Source organism: Pyxicephalus adspersus, chromosome 4 (assembly GCF_032062135.1).
Source record: "Pyxicephalus adspersus chromosome 4, UCB_Pads_2.0, whole genome shotgun sequence".
Lineage (NCBI taxonomy): Eukaryota > Metazoa > Chordata > Amphibia > Anura > Pyxicephalidae > Pyxicephalus > Pyxicephalus adspersus.
Window position 1 is genome coordinate 108,753,035 of NC_092861.1, and position 27,413 is coordinate 108,780,447.

The following is a 27,413-nucleotide window of genomic DNA, read 5'->3' on the forward strand; positions in this document are numbered from 1 at the left end:
ACAGGAAACAGGATGCTCAGAAACACGTAATAATATTTTCCAACAATATGTTCAGTTTGTGTGTATAGCATATGCCCAATTTGCAATTTATTGCATGCCAATGCTATTATATTATTGATGTTCTTTTTGCATGTTTTGTTATATTCTGCTTTTAATATAGTCAGTTGATGTTTATTCTGTTATGTTAGTGATTATTATGTACATGCTCAAGTACTATGGGGGAAGCAGTGATTGCTGAGGTGCAGGGATTGTTTGAAAAGGAGGGTAAACACAGAAGAGCATGCCTAGAGGGAAAAAAAGTATAAATCCGTCCTTGGTAATATGAACTTTTGAAACTGTGACACTTGTTGAGACAGTTTAAGACCTGATGATGGCTTTAACACTTCCATTCTAATAATAATTTATTATAAATAATTTAAACAGCTTCACTGTCAGTGATCTGATCAAAGGAGCTATTGGAAATGCTAAGAGGTATGTTAGCCAAACATATACATTTTGAAGCATGTTTTTATATATTTGGATTACTAATAAACCTATAGATAACTGTTTACCATAAATTCACACATTTGTATTTGGATTCAATTGGAAAAAAGTGTAAATTCTGGATGAAAATTATATGACTTTTATGTGAAAACATTTGTATAAATAGAGCCCTTTCGTCCTACACGTAGTATATTTGTAATTTTGTTAAACTTAATTATAATTATGAATTGTGTTGATTCATATTCATAGATTCATGCAACAAATGAAAAAAATAATTGTGAAAGTACAATTTAAAAAATAGTATTTTTTTTTTAAAAAGTGGATTTGTTGCATGCATAAAACGGTTTAGTAAAAACAAAACACAGTTAAACAAAAACATTTTAACTAGTTTAAATATTTCTAAAATTTTGAAAAAAGCTTACCAGTGACATTAAAAAACACATTTTGTTTTTTCGCAGACATGATCACAATAATAAAATATATAAAGGATTTAAAGATCAGGTAGAATCAGATGAATCTTGAGACATAGGGGGTCTGCAGTGAATGCTTTGGATTGTCTATTGGCCCCCAGCACTTCAATGCTCTAACACAGCAGCAAAGTAATTAAAGTGGTTAAGCGTTTGCTTTGACAGAGTACACCTAGCTAAGATGTTTGGAGAAAAACACCTTTTAGCTGGCATAAAGGCTTCTAATGACTGAAACTATATTATTGTCCAAGTTGTCCTTTTTACTTGACAGCTAAATGACCAAGAGTGAGCCTTGGGTGAAGTATTGAAATTTCTCACTGTTTGGTGTGCTCCAAAGAACTGTAATTCCAACTACTTTACTACTGGTAAAGGACAGTCAACTGTCTGTAAGATGGGAGCTAGCTTTTACAAGAGAAGTGTACAGTTGCTGTTCTAATCCAGAAGACCCCTCACACCTCAAATCATTCAGTAAAAATCCCCAATAGGTATATGGCTGTTTTTAAGAAAACATATTTAACTCTCCTGCTGCCCACACAACTGACTACCATTCTACTGAAGAGGAATTGCCAAATGGAGTGTAGATATCTTAGTTCTGATACAACACTCACTGATTCCTCCCATAGACAAGAAGATGAATACATATAATATAGTAAAATGTACATAGTTGGGTCCTGAATCTCACAGTTCTTTATCCTGCTACGCGCATGAGTTTTTTTTATTGCTTTATTTATTTTTATTTTTAACTAATTAATTTTTTTTTCCATTTACAAAGTGGCAATTCTGTTCTGAAATTATTGTTTATATCAAAATAAACTGTTCCTTGTGTTCATTTTACCTGGAGTGGTTGCAGGTATTGTACTGAATTATATGATACATGTTAGAGTAGCAATCAAGATCTGTGTATCAGGCAGTGTTTCTAAACTTTTATAGTAACCCTAACAAACATAATAGCATACAGCTAACTATTCATAATAAAGTAATCCGGATTATGGGAAATGCCTTACTTTTCAGCAGTAGTCAGAGATCAGAATGACAGCAGTTGCACTCCTCAGACTTTTGTTAAAAAAAAAAGATTTGGTCATGGAATTCTACAGCTTTCAAGCTAAGCAGCTACAAGTTTTCTAGGCTGAAAAGGGAACCCCTTTTAATGATGGGGGTAAAGTAGTGAACATTATGCACTGTAACATCTCTGTCTTATTCTTCAGTAATCATGAACACTTGCATGCAGTGCTTCTCTCCATAGTAAAAGATAGTATAGAAATATAAGATTATGCATAAACAGAATCATGGCTTGTATGTGTTCTTCACTTTGAGAATGTAGAAATAGTATTTTTCAGTTTGAGAATATTCAGCTTGGGATTCCTGGTACCAAGGGCAAGTTTAAAAAATAACAACAATAAAAAACAAACACACTCTATCCTCAGCACTCAGAATTCCCCTAACGCCTAAACCTACACTAGCCAAACACTTGAAACGAAACCTTAGGCTTAGTCTAGTGTTTAACCTGAGCATTTAAATGCTTAGTTTGAAATTCCAATGCATTCTAATGGGCTAGTCTACACCAGGGCAGGTTTTTGAGCTTTAAAAGGACGCTCCTTGCTGCATTTAATTTTTTTTAACTGCTTAAAAATGCTTATAAATGCCTATAAATGCTTTTATTGAAATCAATGGGAGCATTTGCAAGCATTTAAAACGCACCTTTTGAAAAGAAATGTAAAGAAATGAGTTTACAGGCGTTTAGAAGCCTTTTAAATGACTGCTTTAAACAACTAGAAACTCTTACAAATGCCTAATTTGGCTTCTACAAGTGTTTTTATATACAATAAGGTAAAATATTTGATACTAGAAAATAATGAGATTCATGATTTAGGAACTCTCAACTTACAACACAAAGTTTTCTGGAGTCTTCGTATCTTCATAGCAGTACGATAGGCAGAAAACCTCACGTTGTTTAAATCTCCTGTAAAAATAAAAATATATAGGCTTGTAAGGAAGAAAAAACAAAACTGGTATGAAGTTTGTCCGGCATATGCATAACTTTTTTACACAAAAGCATTCTTTTATGGTAAAATTTAGTTCCCAGACATAACTAATGATGATACTCTACCATTAGGTAGTTACACCTAACATCCATGTATGGCTTCTCAGCCAGTAGTATATGAAAGGCTTGCAGTACATTTTCCATGTTTGGGCATTATCTTGATAAAGCAACATTAATGTAAAGCAAATACAAATAATGTTACGCTAATAGTAAAAAAAAAAAAAAATACATGATTAGTTTAAGAGAAGGCAAATTGATTTAAATAAAAATTTTATTAAAGATGCTTTGAGATTGAACTACTAAGAACACATAGGCAACTTTCCTTTTTCCTTTTAAAAGTAAATAAAAAAAAACACTTTTGAAAAAAACAAGTAAAGTTAATGAGCTCTGTTCCAATCATGTTTAAGGAAAAATCCTGTTTTTTTTTTTTTTTTTATTATTATTATTTTCTTGCTCATGACTAAGTAGTGCAAAGTGAATTTTTACATTTACTAATTTAAGTGAGTTATCTCTTTCAAAGAAATAAATCCACTGGCAATCGATAATTGTGCATACTTTAGAGCTTGTTCAGACTGGTGCTATGTGCTGTTGAAGTTAACCACTCCTTGTCACCTATTTTTTATAATCAGGGTTCTGCTAGAAAACGACAGTCTTAACAATCCCTAATATTATATGCTATAATGTTACACAAGAACGAAACCTCAAAAACATTGTTTAAAAAAATACATTTATTCTGACTACATAAATCTTACTAATGTTAAATAAACATTCTGAATCAAGCATTCGGATAAACAATATTTAATGTAGCTCTATACAATTAGTATGCCATTCTAATTAAATATGCCATTTTAATTTGATTGAAAAATCATTAAACATGAAAAATTGTGTATAAAAATCACATATATAAATTTCTGTCATTAATTGTGTACGAGCAAACACATGCTCTCCCAGCGGGAACTGTAATCTAATTAAGTTTATTCATACCTATATTTATATTTAACTTGAAAAGGCAGACATATATATGATAAAAGTTTCAGATTCTGTATTTATGATGAAATTATCATGAATTGAGATACTACTAGTATAACTACAAATCTATTTATATATTAAAGATTAAATATAGTAAGTATACTAACAACACCCCGGTCTCCAAAAAAATGTGTTCAAAGATTAAGAGAGGAAGGCTAAAACATACCTACTCTGCCACCACATAGAAGCAATGTGCTTAATGGAAGAAGTGGGATCTTCACCCTTATTTTCTAAGGCCTGTGACATTACCCTCACCTAAATGCAGCCAGAAACCATAGTGTGAAGTAAGTATATTTGTAACTTTTGCCGTCATTTGTGTTTTAAGGTGGCATTTTTACATTGGTGGTGGTGGTAGTGGCTGGTATTTTAACTACCAAATAGACCTTGCATTGTCAACTTTAACTTACAATTACCTGCCAGCACTTCCTTTTGAGCTCATGCTCATTTATAAGCCACTCATAAGGCTAGGAAAGTTCGGGTGATAAAGAAAACTGACTTTGCGGCCTCTCAATACAGGAATGTCTGAATAAGAAAAATGAATAAAACCAAAAATTTTTTCATGCAAATTAGTACACATTTATGTATTTTATCTATGTATTAAGCAGTTTGGCATAGTGTATTCTTTTAAACTAAAACCATCCACAAGCATGAAAGATTCACTTACCAAGAGATTGGAAGAGCTCAGTCATTTTGGGGTGATCCCAGCATGTAGTTTGAGTTTGATGACTGCAAATAAAGCAAAAATTGTCATGAGTTCATTTATGATGTCTGCTGCCTCATACAGATATCTACAAAACTATTTTACCTCTGTTTTATCTATGTTTATATATTTTTTACACGAAAGCAACTATAAGAGCAAATACTGTGTGGTTTCAAGTGCAGTCAGATTGATTTGATCAGTTTAAGATGTTTCAGAGATCACTCATTTACAGGTGCATTTATTTAAAGCTGCATCAACCTGGTTCAAGCTGTTTTTGTTTCTCAGTGCCTAATATTGGGACAACCAATGCAAAAAGACCCTACCTAATTACTTCTGTTGTAACTATGACCTTAGGGGACTGTTAGAGTGCTGTAGGTCCCAGCAGCACAGAGGAAGTCAGATTCCAGCTGACAATTTTCTAATGCAAAGTAAAACAATAATTTTCTAGCTCACCCTTCATAAAATACTTTGTCTTAGTTTGACAGAATTTTTTACCAATCTAATACATAAGTCATAACTAGTTAAAAAGAATTCGGCTTTTCAAAGGAAGAAATTCTAAAATTAAAAATACATTTTGCAACAGATAATGAAGGAAAAACGATGTTGACATTAATTAATTAGGTCCATGTGTGATCCACTGCAAATAAATTTTTAAACGCCTGCCTGTGTGAAGATACATTTTTGTCTCTTCCAACTTAATTTACTATTAATACACCACATAATGGTCATTTCCTCAGAAAAGCACAGTTGAAGGCAAACTGAAGTGCTCATTTGTTATGCACGTGTTTCAGATTTTCTGTGAAAGCTTAGCTGCTATAAGCCGTTTACAGTCCCATGGACAAACTGCAGCACAGAAGAGTAGATCTCAGTAGGATGAGCTGGAAATATCTTCTTTTCTGTCCATGCTGTCTGATCTCTCATTCCCTCTTGCTGTGCCAGTACACCCTTTTCTGTCTGCTTACTACTTTGTTCTTATGCCAACGTAATAGCTTCTTTTCATGCTTAAAGTAATGGTCTAATCTTTTCCCTAACTCTCATTAACATTCTGTTCTTCCCTATTGCCATACTTCTCTGGCTGCCTAGAAGGTGTTGATATCAGAAAACCATATGCTCTCCCTAAACATTACAGGTTACACACAGTTTAGCACAGGTTAGCTATATTGTAATATATATAGTCTCTATATCAGCAGCAGGAAAGGAGATGGTGGAGATGGTGCCAAAAACAGTGACAGAAACAGTGGTATTTCCTGCCACTTCCATTTATCCTCTATTACTACAGGACCCCCAACAATGCTGCAGCACTACCATCTAGAAGCTAAAAATCCAATTGTATTTTTTTAAGCTCATTTTTTTTTATATTAACTAGAAGATAACAGGGGAACCACTTAATCTAAATTCCCTACATGGTATTTTTTAAAGCTAAGCTTTTTCGAGGCTAACATCTTCTTAGTTATTTAGTAAAGCAGCCTTTCCCTGATACACGAGGCTGACAGCACCAGTCAAGGAAAGTTCTTAACTTCTCCTGGTAGCTAAACTTTTTTACAGGATAAGATCTGCTCAGTTATTTAGTAAATCAACCCCATTCCGTTATACCTTGCTGACAGTACCATTAATGGAATGTTCTCAATTCATCCTAGTAGCTAAGCTTTTTTCACACTAAGATCTGTTCTGTTATGATGTGCTAAAGAAGAGTGCTGACAAACATGTTATGACATTAAAACAACTATTTGGCAGGTGGATGCCGTGGTTTTCCAGAAAGGGTTATATTTTATTCTGTGTGAGGACTTACTTTTTATAGCTTTATGTAATACCAATACTGGTGTTCATTTCTTTTAAATTGTTTATTTAACAAGTGAACAACAACAATAGAGTACTTATAAAACTTTTTCACATAAGCCAACACATTGAATTCATCTATAATTAAGATGATTCCTGAGTTGGTAACTATTTTAAATGTATTACACATACCTAAAAAACTTTTTTTTAAATACAAGAGTATAAGGTAGTGTGTTTTTCAGTGTAAGATGCTGTGTGAAGCGTACCGTCTAAACTGAATTCTACAGCTCCTTTGAAGTGCTGAAAGCACTAGGAAATTCTATATATCCCACACTTCACTACTACTTGCTGGCTATTGCTTTGATATTCGTGAATGTATTTGTCTCCTAAAATTACTGGCACATTACACTCTAATGGCTGCAGGAGGCCCAGTTATATACAGAGAATGGTTCTAGTTGGTATTACCGCCAGGAGAAATTCCATTTATGTGTTTTTTACTTCAAACATAACGTCCATTAAGTTGATACTACAAATGTCCATTAATTTCTCAAAACGGCTTTCATCTAACACCTAGCCATTGAAATAGCTCCTAGTAAATGTTCTAGGCATACTTAATATTCAGTTTTAATGCAAAACAGGAAAATATCAGACAGATAGCTATATGGGATGAAACAGGAATATTATTTAAGCACAAGATGCATGGATAATATGAATAAAATTAGTTATATCTATCTTTATAAATATATAAAATGTCTCTATGTTTTCCTATTTTTATTTCAACAGTCTATTAGGGCGGTCTAACGTGTATACAACTCATGAAGATGACTAATAGTTGGTTCTTGGGTCAGAGTTTAAAAGACAGAGCTTGTGCAATGTGTTACTCTTTAGTATCCTGCAGATACTCCTTTGTGTTTTTATTATATGGTTATATATATAGTATTATTACTATAGTTTTGATTGAGAAATTGCATTGTATACCATCAGCTATATATGTGCATGCTTGTTCAATGGCTCTGCCAGATAAGGAAGATGGTAGCTGTGTAGGAGAAAGGTGGATGGTGAGCAGAAATGCCATTAAGGAAGTTTCTACTGTCCACTGGGGTATAAGAAAAATTTTGTTGTGGAGTAGGGTTATTTTCACCGCTGCATAAGAAATCTGCTACAATGATGAAAGTGAAGAAACTCTCGGCCATCTTGTAGAATCCCACTCGAAAAAAACCTACATAAGAAAGCAGGCAGTATGCTAGGATCTGCTCCGCATACAAAAACAAGTCTTTGTTGTGAACATTGAACAATTTTTTTTTGCTATGCTAAGAGACATAGAAATGAATGTAATTACTGCCTGTTCATAAGTTATATAAAATATATGTGCATGAGCTTGGCACGGTTCACTTTAAATACCTTTTTAAGCTTCAAAGTAATAGGAACAGCTATATGTCTAAAACTATTTTTCTAAGCACTGAAAAATATTAATCTAACTGTATTTTTTGTAAGATGTAAGGTACAAGCTTCTAATAAAAAACATCATTTTCTGCTGACTATGATGCCATGCCCAATCAATACTGATGGAGACGGATGAGCAGAAAAGATCCCCTCGTCTTTAAAGAAGCTGTTTTCATTTCATTATTATTCTGGCGGGCTTTCAAACCTTTTGCACTATAGCTCCAGAGATCCTTTTGTCAAGCCCTCAACTGAAATCAATTTGGAGCTTTATTAAAGTTGAAAATTAACATAATTTATAGTAAGGTAAAGAAGAAAAATGGAGATTGCGTTGTGACTGGCTATCAGTGGGCAGCGGACTGTATTTTTAAAAATACAATATTTTAGTTTTTTTTCTAATATCTTCTAGCAACAGAAACTGGTACAGAGGAACAAGAACGTCAGATAGTACATGAAGACAATAATTCATGGCACTAACTAAATATGGTATGGAAAATAATTATGATGGTTTGAGACAGATAACAAAACCTAAATCTGGCTCCAAATTAGAAATACAATCAGAAAATGGATGCTATAGATCACTAAATACTTTAGGTCTCATAGAAGAAAAATACTGGTAAATACAAATGATAATGCATTAGACTTTTAAATTAACCTGTGAAACTTTCAAGTTCAAGAAAAATGAAAGGGAACATTTCAGTTCTGGCACTGCCACATACTTTAAAAGCACACTTCCAGGCAAAAAGTGAAATTGATCACTGAGCTACTAATGTTATACAGGAAAAACTAAAAATGCAGTAAATCCACTGCAATCAGAATCTAAAGAGTTCCTCTCATCTGGGGTGGGTGTGCTTCTTGAATCTGTACTGTGTAATTGCCTTGCCCTCTGATAGATGTATCGCCAAATACATTCAAACATCAAAGACCAGACTGAATCTGATTTGTGCATCAGATGATACGGCTTCACTGATCTTAGCAGTGACACTTTGATACATCAGACTTTCTGTATGTGAGAGAAAAAAAATGATATGGATCATTTGGAAAAGAGTAAAGCAGTAAAGGTAGTACAGTAGCCAGATTACTGCCTAAGGCTTGGTCTACATGGACTGTTTGAAAAATGCATATAAATGCTCCTACTGCATTTATGTGTGTTTTAAAACTTGCCTTAACACTCTGGAAAAAAACTTACAAATGTCTATGACACGTTTTGCAGCAATTTTATACATGCAGGTTTTAATTTTTATCCTGGGGAACAGTACAGAGGTACATAATTCATTCCCTGAAAGAGGTAAATATACCTAATAATAAGATTAGACTTTAATGTGAAATTATTTTTATTATATCTATGTAATTTGTGCCTAACTGTATCTACTTACCTATTTTTTTAAGGTTTTCCACCGTGAAAAGATGAATCAGTGCACTCATGACACCAGGGTTTTACTTTTTTCAGCCAATCAAGGGAAAAGTTGTATGAAGAAACATCTCCCAAATCCACAGCAGAGCGTTGGCACATGTTCTGCATCGACGTTGGTGCAGAGCATGTGCCAAAGCTAGGCTAGGGCTGCCAGGAGCAGTGTTCCTATAAGACCTCTACCTTGATTGGAGAGCTCCTATGGGGGCAGCCTGTATGTGCACACTGCTTCCAGAATCCCTAGTAGATGGGTGCAGAACACGTGCCAATGTTCTGCTGGGGACTCCGAAGCACTGTCCCCATACGAACTCTCCCTTGATTGGTTGAAAAAGTAAATACTATTGACGCCTCAAGTGTCATCAGTGTTTACCTTTTCAGCCAATTAAGATTGAGGTCTTGTGGGGACACTGCTCCCGTGGCCCTGAAGAAATTGTGGCACGTGCTCTGCAACTACAAAAACTATAACCACCTTCATCAACATCAATGGAAGCTTTTACTGACTTATAAATGAGCAAAAACGTCTCCTTTGAAATCAATTTTTAAAACAGAGCAAATGCGTAAAAATGTGCTTCAAAGAATGAATTCAAATATGGGCTTTTAAACACTCAGGTTAAACTCTGGAGAACAGTCTGTGTAGACTAAGCCTTAAGAGGGTAGAGTTAAATCCAAATGGAGTTACTAAACTCTGGGGGTGTTTACAGCCCTACTAAACTGCAAATGGAAGCTGCTCGAATATTGAATGGGTAATGATGAGTCCTTTCATATATAGATTAACAGAAGTATACATTTATGTGAAATAGCAATTGTTCGCAGTGGTTATACGTTTGATAAAGTCACATAAAGCATCACAGACTAAATAGCCTGATTGCCTGACAACTAGGAGAGTCTACTTAATCTGTTAATGTCAACCAATTTATGTTGGTAAACTAAGACAGAAATAAAGGGACGCACCTTTAAGCATTCGCATGATATTAGAGATGGAGATTTGAAGTTAACTTTTGCTTATTTTTATGGGTATGATGTCCCTTAGGCAAAATCCTTAACCACCTGATAGATTTCTGTACCAAAAGTGATCCACTGTTTTTCATGAAATTTTTTTTTTAAATTGTAGACCTGTAACTTACAGAAATATGTCCGAACAGGGGTGGACGACGCTGGAATAGGAAAACGACGCTGGATGTGCAGCGGGACCATGGAGGTAAGGATGTGACAAAAATACGGGCTTAACCATCCTAGCCATTTTTTTTTGCCCGCACGAAGGTCGGGCTTAACGGCTAGGAGGTTAATAAAAGATAATTTTGTAATATAGATGAAGATTTTAAATAAATAAAAAATACAAGTAGATTGTAAATGGATTAATGAACTGAAAGCATTACAGTAACCTGGTTTAAATAATAAGAGCAAGTGTTTTTGAGGTTTACTGCTGTTTTTTTATTGTATTTTGTTATAATAAAATATCAGTTTTAGTATTTGTTACTTTTGAATAATATAATTGTTTGCTTAAATTACAATTTTAATGACTAGAGAGGCTACACGGCTCTTATTAAATGTATATATATGTAAACTGAAGTGTATATTTATCTGATGATCATTAAGTTTTTTTAATTTTTTTTTGTCAGTAAGAAATAACCATGACAATACCATAGCTTTTTTTTTCCAGAGCAACAATTTTCTGGGAGAAGTGGTGCATTTTCTGACATAAATGCAAGGATGCAAATATTTTTGGCCATGACTGTATATATCCTTGTGAACAGTATTACAGCAAACAATGACAAGAAACAAAAAAAATGTAAAATGTTAACATTATTTTACAAGTTCATATAAGTATTTTAGGTTATTAAGATAATATACTCAACACCACATCAAGCTAATCTAATCAACAAGGGAAAAACCACAGACCAAGTTATCATGCTGTTAAGTTTAAATTACATATGTATTAGTTATGTTAGCTTGCAAATTGCAGTCTTCAAAAAGCAGGTAAATTTGTAAGTGCTTATTAAGTTTTCATGTTTGACAGTACATACATGGTATATTTCAATCAATTTCACTTTGCAAAGTAGTATTTGTTTTTCCATGTTGTGTAAAATATAAACAAAACAATTTAACATAAATAACTAACACATCTACTAACAATAAAATAAAAAGTGTATTCATACTTTTATTATGCAGATTTGTTGTTTCCTAATAACTATAAAGTTTTGTCTCTTAAAATTATTAAAACTATAGTCTTGAAGCTAAGAGTTTAAAGCACAGTAAACTTGTTTATTGGTAGATGCCAATTGCCTACGGACATATGCCTATTTTTTGTATGTTGCATATTTTTAACACCTGCCTTTGCATACATATTGGTAATATATACACTCTTGGAAATGTATTTTAAGACTGAATACTGTGGAGTTAGGTGTAAGCAGGTTGCTTATCTGCAGTCTAGGTTCTGGATCTAAATGAGCACAATACTGACAAGCATAGACAGCTTGAAGAAAGGCTTGTTACTGACTAAGCAGGTAATGGTTGAGGCCAGTAAAGAGGTAGGAAAAAACAAGCAAGTAGAGGATCCAAATGTATATACTTGGGTTTCAGTAAGTGAAGGGAGGTAGTTGAAGGAGTGCCATGGAGAATAGTTCTGAACTGACACACCTTACAAAATATGCCTTCCTGATGATTCAGGACTGACTCAGGAAATGTTCCCTATCAACTAGAGGAATAAATAGTTAAAGGAGAATGAATTACGGGAAAGGGAATAGGACAACTTGACTTACTCCTAACATCAGGTATACTAAACATAAAGCATCTTCCCAGCATTATTTGGGAGACAAAACTTTTTTCAGATGATAAATATTCGGCTAAACCATTCAAATTCTTCCATTGGTATTCACTGAAAAATGGCTGATCACATCACAAACATTAACTACAGAGTTTGAAAAGTATTAACAGAAGTCCAATATACTGGTTCATCAAAATGAAATATCATGCTTCTCCAAATACACAAAACTGCTGACAGCAATCAGAATTTTATTTGTAACATTATAGTTGGTTTGCTACAGTAATTTACTGTATCTTCCTTTTAGGTCCTCTATAAATTATAAAGAAAATGTATACCCCAAAGTGGTATTTCACTGATATATATGTTTTATACTATTTCTGTAGGCAAACAATGTTTTCATTTTAGTGTATTGTGGGAAGGCTTCTAGACATGCTTTGCATTAATTTTTTTTCTAGCAGTGTTTGATCATTTCAAAGTAATTAACCTAAATAGGCAAGCTTATTGACCTAAGTACCAGATTGCTACTTTTTAAACCCTGATCACTGGTCATTGACTTCAGAAATTGCCTCAATTGCCACTTTTAAAAAGTACTGTATTAATTGACAAAAGTGGCAATCCAAGTGTTTGAAACAAACTTTTTGGTCCAAAGTGTTCTCCACTTTCATGCTAAATTGTTCAGTTTATTTTGCAAACTGTTCATTTAAATTGGCTGTTCCTTAGGAAGCTGTGGTTGTGTATCAATAGTGCCAATCTCTGGTGAAGAGCGTGTTTTCCCCTTTATAAGGAAACTCTTTACATTTTTCAAGTAATATGACTTAACCTCTTTTTACTACACTTTACTAAATCAAATCCCTTATTTTGTTTAGTCTATTTCAAGTTTGTGTATTGCAGTAGCTGAAGATGAAAAACTAATAAGAGGATCACAATGAAAATAAGGTCAGGACAGATAAAGGTGAAAAAGACATCTAGAAGGACTGGACAACCTGTGCCCAGAAGTTCTGAGGTTCAATGCCTTTATATTTATTGTATAATTTATATACATCTATAAAACCAGCATAAAGAATTTTTTTTTGTAGAATGCAACTACACTAAACATGTATTTTTGCACTTCAAATCAGTGGTTCAAAAGGCACCAGAGCATCACTGAATAAAAGTTTAGGTATTTGGTGTTTTTAGAAAGTGGTTTTTAATAACAGCCTCCATCATTTTCACAAGACAGATTTGGTGTCTAGGTTATAGAATTTTGGCGCAATAAGAAAAAGTAAAAATCAAAGCTCTTCCTACAAGCATGTAATATTGACAGAACAATGAGAACTAAGATATTAAAATAAAATTATTTTTCCCCAAGATTTAATCTTCCAGTTAACTCAAACGAACTTTCATAAATAACATGTCTCTATGCAATTCCTTTCAAGTGCTAGTTCAAAGTGTCATCTTGCACTTTAATCAAGAACAAAAAAAATGCTCTCCTCTTAATAAGTTGAGGAGCTGAATTTCTAACATGTAAAATTGTTAGGGGCTAATTCGAGCTTTTTATCTGTCAGTGTTTTTTTACTTTTATTTTTTACCATAGTGTATATGTGCATGATGCACATTTGTATGAAAAAAAATTTCAGGTACATAATGTGTTTAAAGGACAGTCCATCTCTAAACTTGTTACATTTCACAGATACTATGATAGCAAGATTTCTGCATTTAATCCAAGCGCTTCTTGACTGCTTATGCTACGAAAGTTTTACTACTGTATTTTATTTTACCTGAAAAATATTACATCACAGGTATTCGGACTGCTGCAGCAAGAATGGTAAGGCTTTGTTGCTGTGGATGGCAGAACTAAGAGCCTAACATATATACCTAGACTGCAGGTGATTTACCATAGACCATGAAATATTTCAGGCACTGAAAGAGCATCCCACGACAATAAAAAATATTAGCATAACAGGCAGTACCGTGTATCCAGTCTCTAATATATCTGGAAATTGTTGTCAAGTTATATAATACAATATTTGGGAAATTAAGCCCTCCATGGTTAACCGGTTGTTAGAGTATACACATAGCCAGTCTAGCTTTCTTTCCTGCCCAGATAAAAGCTGAAAAGCTTTATAGATATCTTGGAGATCTGTTTGACTAATAATAATTAGTAACATTTGCAGTATGTATAGATTTTTCAGAAATATAATCATTTTAAATAGATGTATGCGTCCTACATAAGAGAGCTGCAATTTGGCCAATTTTTGTAGCTGTTCTTTAACGGCTCTCCAAAGGGGGGGGATATTAAAGTAGTAGAGTCTGGAGGGATATTTGGGTATCATAATACGTTTGGTATAATAATAATAATAATTTGGTGTTTACACCAAATGGGTATTGCTGGTATAAGAACCATTTTAATAAATAAATAATTTTCATTGACCTCTTGTGACTGATTCTAATTACAGTTGTCCCTAATTTTGGAGCATAGAATTTGTAGCACATCCACTTTATTATCCAAGCTTATTGCAAGATTTGTCTTTTTTGTAACTCTCTGTTTATTAAGACTAATTGGTACAAAAGACGGCTGCACGTTTGTGAAAAGCTTAAATTCTTGCATAACTATTTCTGTTTACCTAGTATCACAAACCCTGCATATATCAAATATACAGCAAATGGTTTCATAACAAAAGTCATTGGATCTGCATTAGAAATGTGCCAAGTGTTGGCAGTAACAATTTGATAAATTTTCCTCATTGCACATATCTATCATCACTTTCTCACAACAGTTCTGGGTTCACAGTTGGAGAAATTACATAAAAGATTGATTTTCATGTGTACCCATTATTTTACTTGAGAAATTAAACCCTTAATTACTGGTTTTGAGAGAATGTGAATATGTGCAATTATCTTCTCTTTTAACAAGTTAACAGTGAATAAAGAATTTTGAGTAATTGATTTCAAACACACCCCAAACTGGAAAGGAACTATGCAATCAGGTTACTTTTATTCCCCTAACCCAAACAAAATATACCCATCTTTAATTTGTTACCACGCTGCTTCATTCAGCCTCCAGGGATGGAAAAGAAAGCCTTGAAAGCTAAGGGTTGGTTCAACTCTAATCATGACTCATAGCATTAAATATCAAGTCATAAATTATCTATGTACCCTGGCACTGAACAGAGTGATGGGGGAGCAAATAAAAGGTGAGTGTGAGAGGTCAGATATTCTTTATCAAAACTCTGAAAGGTTAGTTTGAAGTATACAACTGAAACTAAGAAATCGTGCTGTGCTCTTACTATACTAAAATGAGTTAGCATTGCTAATAGCAAAATAATATTTGATAAGCCTCATTCCCCTCGTCTGGGCACACCCCAGCAACACCCATGCCTTAAACACAATAGCGGTAGGCTTGGTTGTTTAGTGACATCACTGGGCTCCTCCCATCCATCCAACTTTGGCCCTGATTTAATAAAGCTCTCCAAGACTGGGGAAGATACACTTTTATCTGTGAACTTGGGTGAATCAGCAAACCTGAATGGACGTCTTAAAAGTAATTTCCTTTTTTGTTAGCAAATGTTTTTAATCCTGGACCAGATCAATTCCAGGTTTGCTGGATCACCATATTTATCAAAAAAATAAAGCAATTCAACCAACACATCTGGGAACTTGTAACTGCAATAAATAATGTAGATACACTTTACTTTGTTTAAAACAGCACTAATCAAGCTGGATAAATGACTCTATATTAAAATTTATTCTGCTCATTAAAATCTATGAAGTTTTGGAGTTGGCTGAATAGGAACGAATTTCTGAATTTAGTGACAAGTCATCCAATTTAAATGGTAGTATAATTACTTAAATCTTATTTTGTTATACAGTGCCACAAGCTAGCAAAAAGTAACACCAGGCCTAGTAATCAGATGGATTACTATGTAAAGTATTAAGTAGCAGGGGTGCTTAAAGCATAGCATATTGAGGCAAGTGATGTTTTCTAGAATTCCAAACAGTAGAAGTATGGGGCACAAAAGAAATACAGAACATGGTATCTTCAAATTACTGATGCACTGATACATGGTGCCGGTACGTCTTGTAAAGATTTCGTCTACACACAAAAAAACCTGTTTCAGAGGCTTTATGGCAGTGGGCACACTGTATCATATATGGTGAGAAGGACACATATTTATCAGATAGCATAAATCTTGGTGGGACACTCATTCCCAAAACATCCAAAGATGCTCTTCTCAACCTAAACCCACAGTTCAGGCTACTGACCTACCTGTTCACATCAGCGAAGATGGTGCTAGCAAAAGCCTGGTAGTCTTCCACCCCTAACACGGCACAGGTCAAACAGAAAATGGCCTGGCTCCTTGCTATCAAAAAAATTATTGTCCTCCCCTCTTTTCTTTTCCATTACCTTCACTTTCTCTCCTCCTTTTCTGTTCATTCTTATTTTTTCCCCTGAAATTCAGATAGGAGTTTCAGGATCTGTTCTAGACGTTTTCAGACGCCTTGCAACTCACTTAATGGAAGTTACAGATGGTTTTTAGTCAAACTGGATCGGTATCCAGATACTACCCGTTACAGAGCAAGACATATGACCACTGATTTGCTAAGCACTGTGTTATGTACAACATTTTCTATTTTTAGTATATTTTTACTCTTATCTATTACTTTTTTTATATTACTTTTTTTTTTTACTCCCAATTATCATGAAAGTGACAACTTGTAATCTTATATTGTATTTTTCTTTTTGAATGTTCTGTATATTCAAAGCATTATCTTTTTACTGCTAGGTTAAAATATGCATTGCAAATATCTCATGTGGTCCAGTTTAATTGCTTCAAGATCATTAATTCTAAAACACCAACATCCTGCTACTTTCCTCAATGCCTCCAGCTCATCATTAAAATGACATCTGCATTACTTTTTTCATCTTATAAAAACACCGTCTGAAGTCAATACACGAGTGCCACACATGATTAACACTGTCCCGCTTCTGAATTTCTGTTAATGTAAATTCTGCCCGATAGACTACAATTTTAAAATCAGATCATTTGTTATTTTCGTTTTGTTTCATATTTTCAGTGCTGAATTTCTGTTCTAGCTACTGGAACTGCTGTTTCTGAAAGCCAGGTCTGCCTTGAGCACATCAATAGTTGCACTAAGTTTATTTTTAAAATATTAAACAGCAAAACTTATTTCAGTTCTTTGTCTTTTTGTGTATATGTTTATTAGCATGCACAATCAGCAAACAATTGGAGGATCATTGTCCAAAAGACAGTAGGCATACAATGCTGTTTGTTCAAAGGTCTTGCAAACTCTTTTTCTCGTATCCAAAGATATCGTAGCTATGTATGGTTTCCATACTCCAATTGCCCATTTAGGGGTTAATGAAAAATGGTTTACCAACTTTTGGAGTGCATACATCGCAACCCTCCTCCAAAAATAATGTATTTTAAGGCAGTCCCACAGCATATGATATAGATCTGCCTCCAAGACGCCACATTTTAAACATTTGCGAGGAAAGACTGAGACCCATCTGGTAAGAACGCTTAGGTGAAATATTTGCATAGTGGTAAAGTTTCACAGTCATTCCTTTATACATTGAAGAGGACAATGTCTTCCAAGCTCTGAAAAAATATATTAATATATCATGTGGGGTAAGATCTGGAAAATGTTTGAACCATCGGCACAGCTCAGTATTTCTGTTTTCATAATCTAACACAGTTCTATAGGTATTGTATGTTTCAGTGATAGCTTTTTTAGCCGGGTTAGGCACTGTCCATAATTTGTCCAATATATTGGACCAATCTGTGGAGGATAGATTCTTAAGCACCGATTTTACATAAGAGTTCAGCTGTAGATACGTGAAGGACTGTAGTCCTAGAGAGGGAAACAGTATATAGCAATAGCTGACTGCAAGGTGACCTTGTGGGTCAAAGTATTGACTACTGATTTCACTTTCATTGCTCGCAGGTCACCCTGGTCCTTTCCTTGGGTGGGAAGTATCCAAGGGAAATCCCCATATCTCCACAATGGGAGAAATAGGATGAATGGCTGTTTAAAGAGAATTTGTATCTGAGTTTGTGCCAGACATACCAGCAAGAGTGAAGTAGAGGGTTTTGGACAACTTCTTGAGGAAGTAGTTCCCTGTGCATATGCAGAATGTAAAAAAGATGGCTGTTTGGGATCAATTGTTGTTCTAGGGAAATATTAGCATAACAGGCAGTACCGTGTATCCAGTCTCTAATATATCTGGAAATTGTTGTCAAGTTATATAATACAATATTTGGGAAATTAAGCTAGTATCACAAACCCTGCATATATCAAATATACAGCAAATGGTTTCATAACAAAAGTCATTGGATCTGCATTAGAAATGTGCCAAGTGTTGGCAGTAACAATTTGATAAATTTTCCTCATTGCACATATCTATCATCACTTTCTCACAACAGTTCTGGGTTCACAGTTGGAGAAATTACATAAAAGATTGATTTTCATGTGTACCCATTATTTTACTTGAGAAATTAAACCCTTAATTACTGGTTTTGAGAGAATGTGAATATGTGCAATTATCTTCTCTTTTAACAAGTTAACAGTGAATAAAGAATTTTGAGTAATTGATTTCAAACACACCCCAAACTGGAAAGGAACTATGCAATCAGGTTACTTTTATTCCCCTAACCCAAACAAAATATACCCATCTTTAATTTGTTACCACGCTGCTTCATTCAGCCTCCAGGGATGGAAAAGAAAGCCTTGAAAGCTAAGGGTTGGTTCAACTCTAATCATGACTCATAGCATTAAATATCAAGTCATAAATTATCTATGTACCCTGGCACTGAACAGAGTGATGGGGGAGCAAATAAAAGGTGAGTGTGAGAGGTCAGATATTCTTTATCAAAACTCTGAAAGGTTAGTTTGAAGTATACAACTGAAACTAAGAAATCGTGCTGTGCTCTTACTATACTAAAATGAGTTAGCATTGCTAATAGCAAAATAATATTTGATAAGCCTCATTCCCCTCGTCTGGGCACACCCCAGCAACACCCATGCCTTAAACACAATAGCGGTAGGCTTGGTTGTTTAGTGACATCACTGGGCTCCTCCCATCCATCCAACTTTGGCCCTGATTTAATAAAGCTCTCCAAGACTGGGGAAGATACACTTTTATCTGTGAACTTGGGTGAATCAGCAAACCTGAATGGACGTCTTAAAAGTAATTTCCTTTTTTGTTAGCAAATGTTTTTAATCCTGGACCAGATCAATTCCAGGTTTGCTGGATCACCATATTTATAAAAAAATAAAGCAATTCAACCAACACATCTGGGAACTTGTAACTGCAATAAATAATGTAGATACACTTTACTTTGTTTAAAACAGCACTAATCAAGCTGGATAAATGACTCTATATTAAAATTTATTCTGCTCATTAAAATCTATGAAGTTTTGGAGTTGGCTGAATAGGAACGATAAAGAATGATTACAATTTTCCTAAAATTTTATGATATATATATATATATATATATATATGATTCAGGAGAATAGTTGTTAGTGTTTTGGTTTTCAAACTGCATATATAATGCCAGCAAAAACTTGATTTTCCAACATCTATGATGAGTCCCAATATATAGCAACAATAAAAATTGTCATTTCCACAAGGGTGCACTGCTTGTCCCAAAATGTTAACATACATGCACCGTTTACAAATTTTGCTTTAACAATTTAGGCTTAAGGTATTTTTTTAGACACGTGGAAACTAAGAATGTTTCTGGATACTTGGAGTTTCAAACTTCTTTGTTTTTTTAAAAAGAAACAAACTACTCCTACCATTAAAGATTAAGAGAATAGTCATGACATCTAAGATATATTTAAACCAAATTTATTTGAAAAGTAAAAGAAAAAAGATAGAATGTAAAAGAGCCTCTCCAGCAAATGCATCTAAAGCAATATCTAACGATTAAAAAAACGCGTAAAAAGAAATATTTTAGCCTTAGCGAAGAAATATAATTAGCTATCTCCTCTTCAGAAATGGTAATTCTTAGCCTGTCATCTTTACTTGATTACTTTCATGCCATCTAAGTTGCTGATCTAGATCAAGCCTGTAGATCAGGAAGCCTGTCTTCTTTCTAAAGATAGCCTACCTTTTTTCACAGTTTGTGTTTATTTTTCACTAACTGATTACCTGGCATGCCTGGGTATTTAACTATTGCAATCCTATATTATATAGGAAAAGGAATCAAATAAAGCTATAGCGATAAATCAAAGAAATGTTTTTTTACAGGTTTGAACATATAAGTACAATATACAAATAAATTAAAATAAACTAAATTAAGGGCATATGTTCCAATGCTGTTTTAAATGTTTTAATAAGAACATTGTGCTTATAAAACATCCTTTGTAAAAGTCAATCTGAAATTTTGTTCCTGAGATGTAGGTGCACCTGTAGTCAGTTTCTATTAGTTTGTTTTCAACAAAAAAAAAAATAGTTGTAGAAATTTTGGTGGTTGATCTGGCAGCGGAAGTACCAATCCTGCTTTATGGTAAATTTGCTCACGCTGTTGTACTGTCTCTGAAGCTTCAGATGTAGTAGATCTTTCTCTCATTTCCTGTACTCGGGTCTCACGCTGTTGTACTGTCTTTGAAGCTCTAGATTTAGTAGCTCTATCTCTTTTATCCTGTAGTCATGCCTTACACTGTTGTACTGTCTCTGAAGTTCTAGATGTAGTAGCTCTTTCTCTCATTTTCTGTAGTCGGGTCTCATGCTGTTGTACTGTCTCTGAAGCTCTACATGTAGTAGCTCTATCTCTGTTATCCTGTAGTCGGGCCTCATGCTGTTGTACTGTCTCTGATGCTCTTGATGTAGTAGCTCTCTTGCGCAGCGTGGCAAGTCTTCTATTCCTATCCTCTGGATTTTCTTGTCTTTGGTGTTGTTTCATTTTTTTTGCCTTTGATTGCACTTGGCCAATAGCCTTACGTTTTCTCGAAGACATTATTACAGGCCAGAAATTGGTAAAAGAGTCCAAAAAAAGTATGTAAGCAAACTGTCACTGAGCAATACATACACACATACATGCAAATATTCCTGACATATACCACAGCGCAGTTCAAATATCAGCAGTGCACTCACATAAGTCTAAGCCATATGTCTAGCAAGTTTAGTTTAAATGTCTCGATGTGTTTCCTAGTGATCACACACACACATCTAAATATATATATATAACACATACATACAAATATACATACAAATATAGCTCTGAAATAAAGCACAGCGCTGCAAAAAGATCAGCGGTGCACTCACATGAGTCTGAGTCATATGTCTAGCAAGTTTGGTTTAAATGTCTCGGTGCGTTTCAGAGTGATGGTGGAACATAGCAAGTTTGGTTGAAATGTCTCATTTCTTAGTGATGACATACACACATACATCCAAATATAGCACTGACATATAGCACAGCACTGTACAAAGATGACTGGTGCACTCACATGAGTCTCAGTCATATGTATGGCAAGTTTGGTTGAAATGTCTCCATATTTTTCGAGTGCTGGTGGAACATACAAACACACATACATACATACATACATACACACAATTTTTTATATATAGATAATAAATAACTTGTATTTATATAGCACCAACACATTGCACACATTTTAAGTGTCTTAAAAAATACTATACAGGTAGTCTGGGTTACACACGAGATAGGGACTGTAGGTTTGTTCCTAAGTTGAATTTGTATGTAAGTCGGAACGGGTACATTATTTTAATAGATGCAATTAGGACAGATGTTTGTCTCAACAAAAGGATGTGCCCCCCCCCCCCCCCACCAACACACACACACTGACCATATTGCAGCTTATCAGTAAGTGCAAAATTTCCTCTTTTCTCTTTTAACTCCATCATTTAATTAGTTCCAAAATAGGTAGCTAGGGAGTACACTAGCTTTTAGCAACCAATTTGATCTTTTCCCAGTCCTATGCCAAAGTAAAAGTAGACTGTATGTACATATAGACCCAGCTTTGAATTAAAATGTTAAAAACTACTATTGATAATATTACTAAAGATTTATCTGTACAAAAATGCTGACAGTGTAAATAGAAAGTCTAGAAAGTTACTGTACTGTGACATTATGTACTTCCTCTCTAAAAACCTGAACATGTCCTTTCTATAATACATATCCTACATAGCTAAGATTCATATCAAATAATAACATTGCATTTAACAAGGTCAAATGAAATTTAGTAAGCGGTTTCCAAAGGACAGAAAGAGCAACACATTTTAAGATTGGTTTATATTGGTGAGTTTATGTTCTTTATGTAACTACAGTCATAGTAAACATGTTGGTAAATAGCTGGACAACTAAAGCATCTGGGAAACATAATTCTACATATATTACCAGCCACCTTTCAGCATTTGTTATGATATTAGCACAGATTAAAATACTGAGAATACTGTATTTAAAGGAATCCTGTAATGAAAGAAATATATATATTGTGATGCCATTTCTGAGATATTTCTATAATTGCTAGCTGCCTACTTGTTTTGTTGACCTACAGGCTTTAAATCTTTCCTAACTGCAGACCTCAAATGATTGAAGATCAAATATTTCAACCCAGTATAACAAAGATCCTATAGTAGTATTATGAGGCACAATCATCATGATTAAAAATAAGTATAACTTTCCAAAGGTTTAAAAAAAGGTATAAATCTGTATAAAAATGTTTATCATTACAGAAGAACAAGTCAATAAAGAAAGGCAAATTAAAGAGCTATATAAGGAGGTGTTCCAGAGATAAAAAGATGGTAAAATAGGAGAAACTACAGTGACAACACTGGGTATATTTCTAATATGAATATGAAAGCCCTGGCCTCTGCATCACCTAACAATGAAACAAAAGCCGAATTATCCTACTGAGTGTGTATTTATATGTTTTTATTTTTATATTCACATACATAATGGCCCTGATTTATTAAAGCTCTCCAAGGCTGGAGAAGATACACTTTCACCAGGGAAGCTAAGTGATCCAGCAAACCTGCAATACATTTCTTCAAAGTCATTTGCTATGTTTGCTCATTTGCTAACGTTTTGATTTCTGGACCAGATCTATTCCAGGTTTCCAGAAGTTACCAAAACAAAGAAATGACATCTAGTATTGCTATAAGCACATGGGCACTGCTGTTAAAATTGCTTTGTTTCCAACTATTGGAATTATTTGGAAGTGAATATTCACCATATCTAGTGCTATATAAGTATAATTTGTTGGTTTTCATTTATCTTTTAAGATTTCTAATATTAATAATAATAAAATTAATATTATTATTATTATTATTATTATTAACAGGATTTATTTAGTGCCAATATATTACACAGGGCTGTACTTTAAATAGGGGTTGCAAATGACAGACATACAGACAGTGACACAGAAAGAGGAGAGGACCCTGCCCCGAAGAGCTTATAATTAGTGAAATCATTTTTTTTTGTACAGAATAAAGGATGACAAAATATTTTAATTATTTTGCTATGTAACCTCTTCATTTATAACTTTACCTACCAAAACCCTGTCCAAAAATATACAATAAATTGTTCTACTTCATGTATTATGTACCTGTATTATGTCTATGACAAATTTAAGGAGCTATCCAGAATAAAAAACTGCTCTGAATAATTACTATTGAGTGATTTCCTGGTTAAGGCTGTAAAATTATTATCTGTCACACCTTGTGAACTCTGAAGCTGTCACTTTCACTAAAAGAGGATCCCTCCTACATAAAGGTATGTGTGATATGTTGAATAACTCTTCATTAAGTACAAGATCCTTGCTACAGACTACTAGTGCTTACTTACACGTTTGTAAATCACATATTATATAATATCACAATTCATAAATATGTCAGGCAAGACAAAGTTCTACCTATTTTCAGAAATGTTAAGGTTGGTACTGTCTTACCATATCATATATGAAGAGCTGGAGTAGACTAACTTTCCTAAATGCTGTTGTTAGGATTGTTTATACATTTTACTAAGTTTGACTAAACCCCTTTAAAAATCTTATGGTGGTTCATACTAAAGCATCTAGTTTAATATATAAATATTTTATAGTGCTGAGAATGCTGATCTTAGCCTCTATATCTGTCATTCAATTGTAACTTTGTTATGAAGGGACAGCTTTTCTATTCTTCCTAAACCATAATATATACACATTTTTATATACACTTTCCATATTTTTGTCTTCCAATACTTCTACTATTACAAATATATTCAGCATTGAAGAGTATTGAAATATACCATAACACTACCACATGCTTGCAGGTTACATGCTCACACACTATGCTCTTACCTGTGTTCACAGTGCAAGTCAGAACTTACACTCTTGGTGCAGTCTTCTTTGGAACTACTTGTGGATTCAAAAACACCACTTACTTTTCTACAGCAATATTTGTTTTCAAGCAACAGCAACTAGCCTAGCACATTTCTTGAATTTATAGCTTATTAATTATCAAAGTTGTGTCGTGTAGTGATACTTCAATTTAATGACATTCTTTTATTTACAACAGAAGCAATACATCAAGATTAGTCTCACATAATGAAAACCTATAAATAAGCTGCAAAGCAGCAGGGACCACTTCACCTTTTTCTTTGAAAATAGTAAATTACACAGTGTAATTTAAACTGACATTTAAACTGTTGATGCTTTAAAAAACGCTGGGTCATAAAAACTGACATACAACAGATATGTGGAATAGCACTGGCGTAAATAATCCTTTTCAAACTTCCCAATTGTCTTAATTTTGGTGGTAAAATCCTGAGTTAGAAATTTTTTATTTGAAACATATCTAAAGCTTGGGTTTTCTTGTTTACTTAATTAATATTAAGGATATCCCTTAATCTCTATCCAGAAGACACAAAAGGAAGTTTCAGGAACTTTCTCCAAAATGTGTGAATTCTTCACAGCTGTCACCTGATATTTCCCCTGCACTCCTCTGCTGATGGCTTGACCATAAAGTTTTAAAACCTAGAACCCAGGCAGAGAATATTTGAGTCCTATGGTTTTTTGCATTTCAGACATGGCTTGTTCAGGCTATTCCTGTTTGGTTTTATACAAGCATGTCTAATTTCCAAATAGATATTAAAAAATCTGCTGCCATTTTACATTTAGAAAAACATTTAGTTATGACAGCTATGGTTGTAGAAATTGAACCAAACTATAATTTAAAGCCTTTAAGAAGTCTCACCTTTTTTACTTCTGTACAGCTGTAAGTTATGCTTTTAAACCTATTTTACTTGGAAATGTAATGAAATACATTTCTATTAAGCTTTGCGTGATGAGCAGTCGTGCTTGTCTGGGGTGAAAATGTGACGTGTGTATAGCCCCCCCCCCCCCCCCCCCAACGTTAATAATCCACCTCCTTATGAGGAAAGCACAGCCACTCATTATTTTATCCCTTTCCTTTTCCAATGAACGGTACAGCACTCATTTGTTCATCTGTCACTGGAAATCATCACCAAAGATTTCCTGCGACAATCATGTGACATTCATTTGATATCTGTATGAGGCTTTAATGGAAATGTGCTTTCTAAACTCCTTTTTTTCCAGGTTTCTCTAGGCTCTATATTAGCAGAGCTAATAGTAATATATCTTACTAGAAATGTCCTCACACTGACTTAGGATGCTGAGAAACACAAAAGATATGGCTCACCAGGCCCATTCAGTTAATGGGAAGAACTGGGCAGCGCCTATTTAGTTATAGATAGACACTATGCAACTGCACTAATATGAAATAGAAGCAACACTTACAGTGGTCACACATTACAGTGTGTTTCTGAATATGTGTTGCTTTGAGTTTTAGTAGGCCTCTAAACATGTTGTTTTTGTTAGTTTAATGAATTTTTAAAGACCCATCTTTTTAACGAAAAGAAAGAATATTTTTGACATATCTGTTTATTTATACAAACAAGAATGCACACAAAGCTAAAACATCAAAGATGATGAAACAAAAAAAGAAGACTTACTTGATGTAGTAGGGCACTTTATTAAGTGACACAGATCGTTGCCATGGAAGCTGTACTGAAGCTGAAAAAATATGAAAAATGCTTTAGAGTTCAATGAAAAAACATTAGAAAAGTTCACAGGGCAAAATATACACAAGCTGAAATTGCTGTTTTTTGTAACCACACTGATAACAATACCGTATATTTGCATTATCTATCTTGCTGCAATGGATAAATAAAAGAAGGGCTGAAATGCATACTAATACTGAAGACAAAGCTTCTCCAAGACTCCTTTAGACTGAAAACCTAGGCACTTGTAGTCATTTCAGTGAGCTTTATTTTGACTTTGCTGTTTTGTTTCACAATCATTTTCTTATCAAAACATTAGAATATTTACATAAGTAATAGAGAAAGCAAATATTTTAAAAACATTGTTCACCATTAGAAATATTTATTTCTGTAACATTAGTGTTAAAAAAAGATAAGTGAGATAAGAACACAAATGGCATGATAAACAAAATTGTGCACAGTGGATCTCATCAGTACAAACCCACTTACAATCTGTAAAGATGATCTACTCTTCTTACATTCTTCAATATTGTGAATAAGTTTGATCTATATGGAACATATCTATCTCTAAAATCACACAAAACCTGCTTTAAAATAAAACCTCAAATTTTTATAACTAATTGGCCATATTATGTAGTTGGGAACCTAATCCAATTTTACTAATCTCTACTTAGCCTAGCCTTAGTCTTACCTTAGCCTGAGTCTAACAACATCTCTAAATACCCATTTTTTCTGGAAAGATGAAAGCCTATATCTTCATGTGGATAGAATCCCATTAGTGTTACACAACAATACAGAGAAAATACAGAAAAAATAAGTGTGGCATAGTACCAACATAAATTTGTAGTATATTACAACCTCTCTCATTACCTAGGACTGCAGATATATACATTACAAAAGAGGACTGAAGACATCAAGGGGCTCAAACTTGTTTTAGTTTTAAGATGCCAGTATTTATAAATAATATTGGCTGCTCAAACATGAATATGTGTATAGCGCAAGAGGCTAATTTATGAACACAACTCAATCAATTGCAAATATGCAACATATTGTACTTGAAATCTTGCATGATGCGAACTTTCACAATAGTATGTGATAAAGGGGAGGTGGAAGTGAAGTGGTCTCCATCCAACCATCCCAAAGCTTTTGAAACTTTTGGGGGCAACCTCTGTGTTGAAATACTAATTTTTATCTGATACCTGAGGGTTTGTGAAAACCCTCCAAATGTTGGAGTGTTTGTGAAAAATAAATATTGTACAAAAGCATTTAAATGAA

General features: G+C 34.0%; 1 protein-coding gene across 1 annotated transcript in view; it reads right to left on the reverse strand.

The window, feature by feature from the left end:
• UTRN (utrophin) overlaps positions 1 to 27,413 on the reverse strand; it is a 393,317-nt gene that overhangs the window by 58,549 nt on the left and 307,355 nt on the right. The window contains exons 59-61 of the mRNA XM_072410243.1: positions 26,091 to 26,151; positions 4,685 to 4,746; positions 2,836 to 2,910 (exon numbers count right to left, since the gene is read on the reverse strand). Coding sequence (XP_072266344.1) covers positions 2,836 to 2,910; positions 4,685 to 4,746; positions 26,091 to 26,151 — 198 coding nt within the window. The remainder of the gene's footprint in view (positions 1 to 2,835; positions 2,911 to 4,684; positions 4,747 to 26,090; positions 26,152 to 27,413) is intronic.